Source organism: Lycium ferocissimum, chromosome 6, assembly GCF_029784015.1.
Source record: "Lycium ferocissimum isolate CSIRO_LF1 chromosome 6, AGI_CSIRO_Lferr_CH_V1, whole genome shotgun sequence".
In the NCBI taxonomy this organism is placed as follows: domain Eukaryota; kingdom Viridiplantae; phylum Streptophyta; class Magnoliopsida; order Solanales; family Solanaceae; genus Lycium; species Lycium ferocissimum.
Window position 1 is genome coordinate 11574531 of NC_081347.1, and position 10999 is coordinate 11585529.

A 10999-nucleotide genomic window follows, 5' to 3' on the forward strand; every position below is an offset into this window, starting at 1 on the left:
GGGTATTGCTAAAGTTGGCCCGAGGTGGAGGCTGACGACAAGGAGACGGCCTCAAGGTTGGAGTTAATCTGGGAGGGAGATGTAGAGAGAAGAGAAAGAAATTATAGAATTTAGGTGAAAGACCAAAAAACCCCTCAAAATCCCTATTTTAATGAAGTGCTAAGGGTATTTTTGTGAATCAAAAGGTGGGTACATTGCTATCCTACAACCATTATGCTGAGGTTAGCAATACCCTCTCTCTCTCTCTCTCTCTCTCTCTCTTTCTCTCTCTCTCTCTCCCCCCCCCCCTCTCTCTCTCTCTCTCTCTCTCTCTCTCTCTCTCTCTCTCTCTCTCTCTCTATATATATATATATATATATATATATATATATATATAGATGTTTGGTAGTTAATAAATTTTACTTATTTTATGTAGGAAAAGACTTTTACTGGATGGTGTTGATTATCCAAATTATATAGAATCATCATCGAGTGATAGTGATGACATACCTAATGCGGAAGAATCAGAGGATGAAGTTCCTTTTTTAGTGAGTGAAGTGAGGATGATATTAATCCTTAAAGTCAAGTATCACTGTTAGAAGCGATGATGCAAAGTCCGTCACACCAGGAAGAACTAAATTCGCAGCACAAGAGTCGATGCCGCAAAGCCAATTTCAGCAGCAAGAACCGATGCTGAAAGAAACCCCGATTCAGTGGCATTCCAAGAAGATTCCTTATCTTGATCATCTTCAAGGTTGCCCTGATGCCTTTGTCTTTACCAGGGATGAAGCTTATATTCGTCAAAGATTGTAGAAAGAGCCAAACGATCTTGTAAAAGAGGATGTTCATATTGAAAAGGCATGATATTCACATCGAAAAAGTCGTTGCAAAGGGCTGTTAAGATTTTTTGCATCTAGAAGATGAGGGAATTCAAAGCTGATGATTTCACTCGAAAATATTAGCGATTGGTCTGCAGGAGAAAAAATCAAGGTTGTCAATGGATGCTCCATGGTAAAGAGACTGATGATAAGATTGGATTATTTCAAAGTTCTACCCAAAGCACACTTGTGATATGAGTGAATGACCTCCTGATCATTTCAATCTAGATATCAATATAATTGTTGTTGTGCTAGTTGGCGACATTGGACAAAACCCAAGGTACCCCCTCCGCTCAAGTTTATTCAAATTTTGATGTTAATATGAGGTTCCTTGTTGTTAAATGCTGATACTGAAAAATCTCCAGGTTCAAAATTAAAGAATGCATTACAGCCGTTCTGAAAGTATATCCAAAATCATAAGTAGGCGAAAGGCATATCTTGGGCATAAGCGTGCACATGAGATTGTATATGGCAAGTAGGAGAGTTCTTTCGAGACATTGTCAAGATACATGGAAGCTCTACAACACTTCAATGCTGGTACTGTTGTTGAATGGAAGCTTAAGTCAAAACCTGTTGTGGCCGGTAATATTTTTCAGTTTGTGTTTTGGGCATTCAAACCATGCATTGATGGTTTTGCTCATTGTCGACCTGTAATCTCAATAGGTGGCACACATGTGTACGGGGTATAAGACATCAAGCTATTAATTGCAGTTGGAATGGATGCGAATGGGTCTATATTCCCCTTGGCTTTTGCAATAATAGCTAATGAGAGCACAGAGACATGTGGTTTGTTTTTGACTTACTTGAGGCAACACGTTATTAAGGATCGAATGGGTATATGCATTATATCAGACAGAAATGATGGCATATTAAGCAATATGTGGGACTTTGCATAGGAGGCAGTCACCCTTTTCCCACTATCGTTATTGTTTAAGGCATTTGAAGGAAAATTTTCAGAGGGCTTATCAAAGCCCAAAGACTGAACAATTGGATGTGGGTTGCTGCAACAGAGCATCAGGAGAAGAAAGTTTGTATGCGAATGGAGTTGATTAGGCGGGAAGATGAGGGAGCCTTCCACTGGTTGAATAAAATCGATAAAGATAAATGGACATTACACAAAGATGAAGGTATGAGATGAGGGATGCTAACAACAAACATCTTTGAGTCATTCAATGGCTTGTTGAAATCTGCATCGGGACTGCCCGTTACTGCAATGGTAAGAATGGCTTTTAGGCAAGTTGTGGAGCGGTTCGTGACTGGATCAGAGGCGGCCAAAAGGATTTGTGGAAGATAATCTGAAATGGATTCCAAAACCAACACAATTGTTCAAGTATCACAGATTTAAGTGCCAGCAACACTCAATGACTGAGTACAACCCGGCACAACGTATATTTGAACTCACAACAAGTGTGCACCAAGGTCGGAGGTAACATTCACACAATTTGTGAGTCGCCAAGAACAAGCACATGTGGCAAGTTGAAATCATACCACATGCCATGTTCTCATGCCTTCAAGTGTTTTCACACCATTAGAAGCAACTCCTTGCTATATGTGGCTTCGGAATATACTGTGAAAAATTGTGTAAAAACGTATGCCGGTTGGTTCTACCCATTTGGTGATCATAGTTATTGGCCACCAGAGAAATTTTCCATGGTTGCTAACAAATCATTTATTCGTAGATTGAAAAAGCGAGCATACTCCCGTATTCCTAATGAAATGGATGTTCCATTGGGGAGATACACTCAAAAAAGCTCAATTAGCAATTACGTTGGTCATGATAAGCGCAAGTGTCCTTTACAGGGTCGTGGTGAAGTACATATTACAGTGGAAGTACCTCTCATGATGGAAGATACTTTCGTGGTGGCGGCACATCTGCGTGTGGCAGAACATCTTGCGGTGGCGGAACATTTCGCGGTGGCGGCACATCTCGTGGTAGCGGAACATGTAGTCATGGCCATGAATTGATGAATCTATTTTAAGTATTTTGTTTGATGATGTATTTCAAGTAGTTTCGGTTTGTTATTAATGATGTCCTTTTAGTATTTTTGAGATTGTTATGAATGATGCAATTTAATTATTTTGAGGTTATGAATGATACAATTCACAAATAAATTATCTTAAAAAAAGGATAAAGGCGTAACAATGATAAAGTCTCGTAAAATACATAACCACTGGTTTATAAAGTCTCATAACCTTTTTAAACTTCGTCACCACCGTTTTATCTACGGGAACTCGATTTTCCCACCGAAAATATGAGCACCCACCATTTTCCTAATAAATACAAATAAACAAATAAGTTTTGTAAAATAGAAAATGTAGACGAAACTCTGTAAAAAGTTGCAAAATAAACTTACTTCGGGCACTTTACAACGCAAAAAATGACGACCCGAATTTTCTTGGGTCCTTGATATTTTGAGCCAGTAATATGCACCGTAATAACATATGTGGGATTCTATAGCATGAAGTGATGATTCAAAATTTGAGACATGATTTATGGGGGGTAAAGTATGGCAAAAGAGTGAAAAATGGAGGAGAATGGAGAACTGTTGGAAGATGGAGGTTTTGCCCTAGTTTTATTGACTTGTATAACGCAGTAATTTACAGCGCTAAAGGACTTAACTGAGCCGTCACAGTTAAGTCCTCTAACACAGTAATTTACTGCGTTAAGGGTACTTTGGTACCAACTTTTTTTTTTTTAGGTATTTTGGTTCATTTCTTCTTTTTTGGGGTCATTTTGGTTCCGGACTCCATAAAAAGTAGTTCACATTCCAACAGAGACAAGAAAGAGAAAAAATAGGTAATTAGTTTCATCTCTATAGGTCTTGGTGGACTCGGTAGCCATGCTAGTAGAAAATACCAGGTTCTTGATGGATTAGTTGAGGTATGCGTAGAAAAGGGATGAAATTGCCAATCAATAAAGAGCAACACTGAAAATTTCGACTATTGCCACGAAAAGGCACATGAAACAAATTGGAAATACAACAGCCACAGTTAAGCATAACGAACAGAATTTAGCTAAAGTTGAAACTTACCAAAGAGTAAAATGCAGAAGCATAGACTTGAATAACAAACACCAGCTTAGATATGAAGTATATAATAGGGAAAATTCACATACTACATGCACAATCAGAATCTAGAACCTGTTAAAGCGGCTGATACGAATATCCAACTGTGCTTGTCAGAAGCAATTTGAGTTCTTTGATCGGTAGTGCTTGTAGTTGTAAAGAGCTTCATCTCTGGTATCACACAGTAGTCCTTCAGCTCGACATTATCTTTCTATAAAGTCTAAATCTAGAATTTCCCTATATCTTTGCTTAACTCTAAGCCGAGAACTACCCCTGACAGAACATCATATATGATTTACAAGGCTTAATTGGTCTCATTAGTATGCTTGATTCTCCTCCTTTAGCTCTTCTTTAAAAAAAAAATTGTTAGAAACTATTTAGTGACCCAATTAAAATAAGGTCTTTGTTTTACCTATTAATTTTGACCTCACACTTCAAAAAGAAATATCTAAAGATAGACTGTCCGCATCGAGGACATAATAGTAGCAGGATTTTACAAATGGAAAAGGCTCAAATATACCATCGAACTATCAGAAATGGCTCATTTATGCCATTCGTCAATAGTTTGGCTAATTTATGCCATCGCTGTTACCAAAATGGCTCATCTATGCTACTTTTCATTAATGTTGGTTTTACAATATCAAATATGACACTTGGCCTCTAATTAGAGGTCCACGTCATTCAATTAAACCAACACAAATTTATGGGTTGGGTTTAGTTTAATTTAGAATTTAATTTGTGCTGGTTTAATTAAACTAGTGGACCTCTAACTGGAGGCCACATATCATATCTGGTATTGTAAAATCGGCGTTTAATGAAAAATGACATGTATGAGCTTTTTTGGTAACGGGGATGGCATAAATGATCCAAACTATTTACAAGTAGTATAATGAACCATTTTCGATAGTTCGATGGCATATTTGAGCCTTTTCGTTTTACAAAACCACCACCATAACAATTCTTTTGCCAAAAGAATTGCCAGTGGATTATCAAACATGTCTATTTTTTCTCCTGGGTGTCTATATGCATAGTCGTCAGTGTTTTAAAAGGCAATTTTGAGACTCGCCTCGAGGCGGGGCACTAGCAAAACATCTTGGGGCTTAGTTCTGTGAGGCTTACGCCCTATGCGCCCAACTGTACGCCCTAACACGCCTAATGCCCAACGATCGGGGCTCACCTGACGGTTCTTACATAAATTATGTGTCAATTCCTTAGTTTAAAACTATTGACCCTCATAATTCTTTAATAAAATGATGATTCATAGTTTTTTCATCTATAGAAAATAAGAAGATTGAGAGTAACTCAAATAACAAGCTCTAGTATTGCATACTTACTAATTCAGCACACTGTGGGGGTGAATAGCAATTAACATTTATTTTAAAAATAGATAGACGAATTTTACATCTTCACTTATCATTGGTCTACATGTCTTTGTCCTATGTCTCAAAATTATCATATTTTATTATTTCACCATTTGAAAGTAATTTTGCTGTTATTCATGAAGTGATGTTTCAATTATAATACAAATAAAGTTTATTGATTGTTTTCTTTCATCGAGGTAAATTGCATAGTATGATAGTAATGTATTTTAAGAAATTGTGATTCTTTTATTGTTTGAAAGTAAGATTGTATTGGGTAAAAAGCGTATCCGGGCCAATCTCCGCGACCGGATGCTCGGAGAGTCTGGGGTATCTACACAGCTGGCCTTCACTCTCACCAACTCGGGTCATGTCTACAAACCTTGATCAGTGCACCGCAGTAGAAATGCACGTTGGGCTACAGTCGGGTCACATCACCCTAATGTTAGGGTTGGAAAAGTCTTGTTTTGGATTATATAAGGATAGCTTAGGGTGGAAAGAAAGGATCATCTTGCTCTCACCATTGCAACCCTATTCTTATTTTTTCTAAGGCAATACACGCAAGTTAAATATTCATTTTTAGCTTCATAAAATGTTTCCTTACATTGTTGTTTCTTATTATGTTATACCCATACACACCACCATTCCGAACCAGGCTCACAATAGAGTTCTCGGGATTGGATACAGCCCACTTGTCTTCAAACCCTATAAAAAAAATCTCTAACTGGTTTTTTGCTTAAATTTGATTTCACCGGAAAATAAAGATGTTAGAGTTGATTTGCATCTCATAATAGCTTTTATAACATTGCATTATTTATACTTGTAAAATCATGTTAGAAGTTTTATTTTCTATAAGTTTCTGTAATGTTTTTAATTTTTTTAATTCGCTGATGGAAATTATGAATCTCGATCAATTTCATGAAACCATTATGATTCTTTGGGCACTTTGGAATGCTAGAAATAGTCTTGTATGGCAGGGAAAATTTCTGCGACCCAAAGTTGCTATCCAAAAGGCAGCCTGATTTTGGCAGGATTGGACTAAGGCAAGAACGGCAACTTCCAATCATATAGCGACGGGAACTAACTTTGAAATTAAATGGTTTCCTCCGGATTAGAATATTCTTAAATGCAACATTGATACTTCTTTTGATCTTGCTTTGGGGGTAGCAGGAGTCGGTATGCTAGTCTGGGATTCTTGTGGAAACTTCATAAGAGGTCGCTCTAGTCAGTTAGAGGCCACATGACTCACTCATGGCCAAGGCTTTGGGTGTTCGAGAAGCACTAAGCTGGATAAAGAATCACTTTACATCAACACCTATTATTGTGGAGATTGACAGCCTTTTGGTTAAACAAGCGTCGAAGAAATCTTGCAGCAATAACTCTTATTTTGATGTTATTATTCATGATTGTAAAGCACTCATGTGTGACTTTACTTCTATTTCTATGTCTTTTTTCAAAAGATCAGCGAACCAGTGTGCCCATTTGTCAGCTCGGGCTTCGGGTTCCATGTCTGATGCTATGGAGTGGATACTAGATCCCAGTTTTGATTCATGATGTACTCGACTTTGATTTGATTAATAATTGGTCAGAATGCCTTAAATAACAAAAAAAAAGTATTTTTTATATATAATTTTTGTGTTATTATACTATTTTACTATATTATAATTAAATATTTAAAGATCCATGGGGCTTACGACCCATGCCTCGGGGCTTATGCCTCGCCCCGTGCTAAATAAAACGTCTCTCCTTACGCCTCCGCCTTTTAAAACACTGATAGTGGTATGCATGAAGTTCTCAAGATCCGCATGCATCTGAGTGAGCAGCACCTACACATTTATAGGGCCTAGTACAGTACTTGTATTGGCTAAATAGATTTAAATTGCAGTGAAACAGCAGAACATAATACACCACGAGGTCTTTAACAGAAAGATAAAACCCAAAACACTAAAGTCTTAAAACAAAACAACATTGACACAGTCATTAAAAAAGTAGCATTAGCACGCATGAAATTCAGAAGTCCTCGTGGTGTATTATGTTCTGTTGTTTCCATAAATACGCGTCAGTGGAGACTTATCAAATGTACTTAGAAAGAGTATTTCATAAATGCTCACATAGAGTTGTAACATTTTGCAAATTCGGGTTAGGTGTGAATGTGTAAAACTGGTAATTAGATGACATGTTAGCTATATGAATCCTTTTGGGACAAGTTGGGTGAAAGATAGTCGTTTTGTAGTCAAACCAAATGGTGAAGTTCATAAGAGCTCTTAAATTGGTCCAAGTCTAAGGGACTTCTCACTTATGCCAGTTTACGGGTAGTTACATTAGAAATCTGAAAAAATGCATAGTATGAAACTTGTAGGTCTTTGAAATACCTTTCCAACGATATAAGGGGGAGCCCAAACGGACCTGTGAGTAAAAATTTATGACCATTTTACTAACCTGCATTTCGCAGGATCGATCTGCAGCTCAACTTGCAGTTAACAGGTTGAACACCAAAAATCATGTGTTACTGTCATTTTGTGTGTTAGTTCTATTTTTCACAGGTCAATCTTGCGATTCGCAGGACGTGTCACGAGCCTTGCTCGGCTATAAAAACCCCAGAACGTGAAATTTTCCTAAAACCTTGCCGACTTTTTGAGAGGAAACAACCCTAAAACTTCCCCAAAACATCTAAGGTAAGTTTTTGATCAATTCCCGTCATTACTACATCAATCTAACATCAAATTTACCCTAGTTCATCTCTTTAAACCCTAGATTCTTGAAAACTCTAGAGAAGAAGGGACGTGTAGAACATCGTCTAAAAGGTATGAACTTTGGTTTTCCTAATATTATTGATGACTTTTAGGCTAGTATAGATTTTACTACGCGATTAGATACTACTAATGATTCATATGAGGTTCAAGAACAAGTGTTAAGGCTTAGAAAAAGCCCTAGTTTCCAAATTTGAAGGTAAGCTCGTAGAAACGATTAAAGTTCTAATCTTTCTCATATAAATCCATTGTAGAGTGATTGTTGAACCTTGAAAATTTCAGTTGGTATCATTTTAGCGGGATTAGAGGTATGTCTATTTTTCGAACATACTTTTTAACCTTTGGAAATTGTTTCTTTTGCAAGGTTTCATGTGCGTGAGGGGACAAGCCCTAATGGACCTTATGTGTATGACATTATATATATATACACGTGATTTTTCCTTATTAAAGGCTGATTGAAATTGAGATATAAATCTTTGATCTTTGAACATGAATTACCCCATAAGGGATGCTTAAACTTGATTTCGGAAAGCTTGGACATTTCATGTGATTTGCTCTACGAACGGATTGTGTTGAACTTGAAACTTGCTTAATGACTTGAGCCTGGTTTCTAAACCTATAAATGAATTGATATACCCCAATTAATGGGATGATGAACATAAACCATAATGAGTGATTCGACTTCTATGCTATGGTTGCAGTTCGGCTATTTTTTCATGATTTCTAGTGTTTGTGTTTGGCCTGGCTAATCGGGAGGAAAGGTAGTTAATATGGATCCTAGTGTGGTTTGCCTAGCCATTAGGGAGGAAGAGTGGTTATCGAGGGTTTATAATCCCGATATGATTTTGCCTAGCTATTCGGGAGGAAGGATAGCCTTGGAGGGTGACCACTTCGATGTGGCGCTTCTAAGCTGGTTTAGGGAACCTTAAGTGGTCATCCCTTCATTTTATTGATTTGGCCTATATTGGCATGGTTGTGATTGTTCGTGAATGACTTGACGTTGATCTTAAGTTCATAAATGGAAGACTTAATCTTGATAGATGGCATAACAGATTGAAAGTGAATTAATTCTCTCTTAATGGTTTCTACCAATGAGAGTAAATTCCCTGAATAGTTACCCATGTTTTGGGAATGGCCCAGTAAAATCACTTTTGTTTCTTTTAGAACTAGAATATCACTCAACTATCTCTATTTTCCTTAGAATATACTAAACACCATAAAACCCTCATTCTCTCCTAGTTGGCATGTTATGTCACATTAAAATTCTATTTTTTTTTAATAACAAATATATTTAACTCATGATAACTCATTTAAACCAATCTAACCCATGTCTTATACCCGATTTAAACCTGGTTAAAAATTATCTAAAGAAGCAATTTTATACTTGACGAGATCATGGGAAGGCACAGAGGTTTTATACTCGTTATTTTTATGGTGACTGGAAATTTTGGACAATAATCAGAGATTTTCGCAACTTCTCTAAATTGTACAAAATTCCAGCTAACAATGACATTGATAGGACTCAATAAGGACAAAATCATTTGCATTATTTTCTCAAAATTGACAGGAGTAGACTGAATAATTTCCAAGTCTCCTATGTAACGCTTCTTTTACTTAATTGGCATACATTGACTTGTCCTATAGTAGCTCAAGTCTTTGGATGCTTCCAATTTCCAGTTATAAACTGAATGAATAACATATTAACATCGTGAATTTTGTGATAAATCAGAGAAAAAGAAAGAGGAAAAACTAAAATCTATGGCTCCATTGCTATGCTTATTGCTCCTATCTGCATTTCATGCAGTAGCACTAGCACAACAAAGACACTTCAATATAACTCTTGGCTCTTCTCTAAAATCTACTACCAACTCATCGTAGTTTTCTTCTTCCAGGCGCTTTGCCTTTGGTTTTTATGAACAAACCAATGGCTATGCTGTTGGGATCTCAATCGTCGGTACGCCTAAGAAGACAACGATGTGAACAGCAAATAGAAACATTCCTGCTGTCCCGAGCAGCGCTATCTTGGTCTTAGCAAATGATGGAGGGCTCATTGTGCAAGTAGGAGGGAAAGAAATCTCTATCATAAATCCCTCTCAAGCCATTGCTTCAGTTTCCATGCTGGACACTGGCAACTTTGTGCTCTATAATTCTCATCACAATATCATATGGCAAAGTTTTGACAATCCAACAAACAACATTTTACCTGGTCTGCATTTATCAGCTGGACAAGAGTTGTTCTCGAGTGCCTCGGAAGCAAATGACTCATTCGGGATTTTCCGTCTCAAAATTCAAGATGATGAGAACCCGTTCAATACTGAGTATCCAGAACCAGACATTGGCACATATGCTTACTTCGCAACAGACACCGCTGGAGTAGGGAATAATGCTACACTGAATCTTGATGATAATGGCCACCGCTACTTGCTCAATTCCACTATCGGTCTAAGAAATCTAACCAAGGGAGGCTACCATAGAGAAAGGACCATCATCTATCTGATGAAAATTGATGCTAATGGTATTTTTTGAGTTTATTCACATTCTTTGAACCAACAGAATAGCTCCACGATATGGTCATCAATAGATGACAGGTGCATCCTAAAAGGTTGTTATGGGCTTAATGGTTTTTGTATCAATATAGATGATCAAGTTAAATGTGTGTGTATTCGAGGATTTGATTTTGTAATCCAAGGAAATTAGAGCGCAGGCTGTGAAAGGAATTTCAATGTAAAAACCTGCCTTCCAAATACTATGCCATGAGAACAGTTGACAACACAAGATGGGAGGATATTTCTTATGCTGTTTTGGCCACAACAACCACCAAAGAAGATTGTGAACAAGCCTGTCTACAGGATTGTAACTGTGAGGCTGCTCTGCTCCAAGATACAAAGTGTAGTAAGCAAAGGCTCCCTCTGAGGTTTGGAAGGATAGACATGACTAATTCTAATCTAGCACTGATTAAGGTGGGCATT

At 37.4% G+C, this 10999-nt stretch overlaps 1 protein-coding gene across 1 annotated transcript; it reads left to right on the forward strand.

The window, feature by feature from the left end:
* The first annotated feature begins 1366 nt into the window (after nucleotides 1-1366).
* Nucleotides 1367-10556, forward strand: LOC132061104 (G-type lectin S-receptor-like serine/threonine-protein kinase RLK1). Its single transcript, XM_059453974.1, has 4 exons — nucleotides 1367-1439; nucleotides 1569-1643; nucleotides 1868-1984; nucleotides 10015-10556. The coding sequence occupies exons 1-4, from the start codon at nucleotides 1367-1369 to the stop codon at nucleotides 10554-10556; spliced, it is 807 nt and encodes a 268-aa protein (XP_059309957.1).
* Nucleotides 10557-10999: the final 443 nt, after the last annotated feature.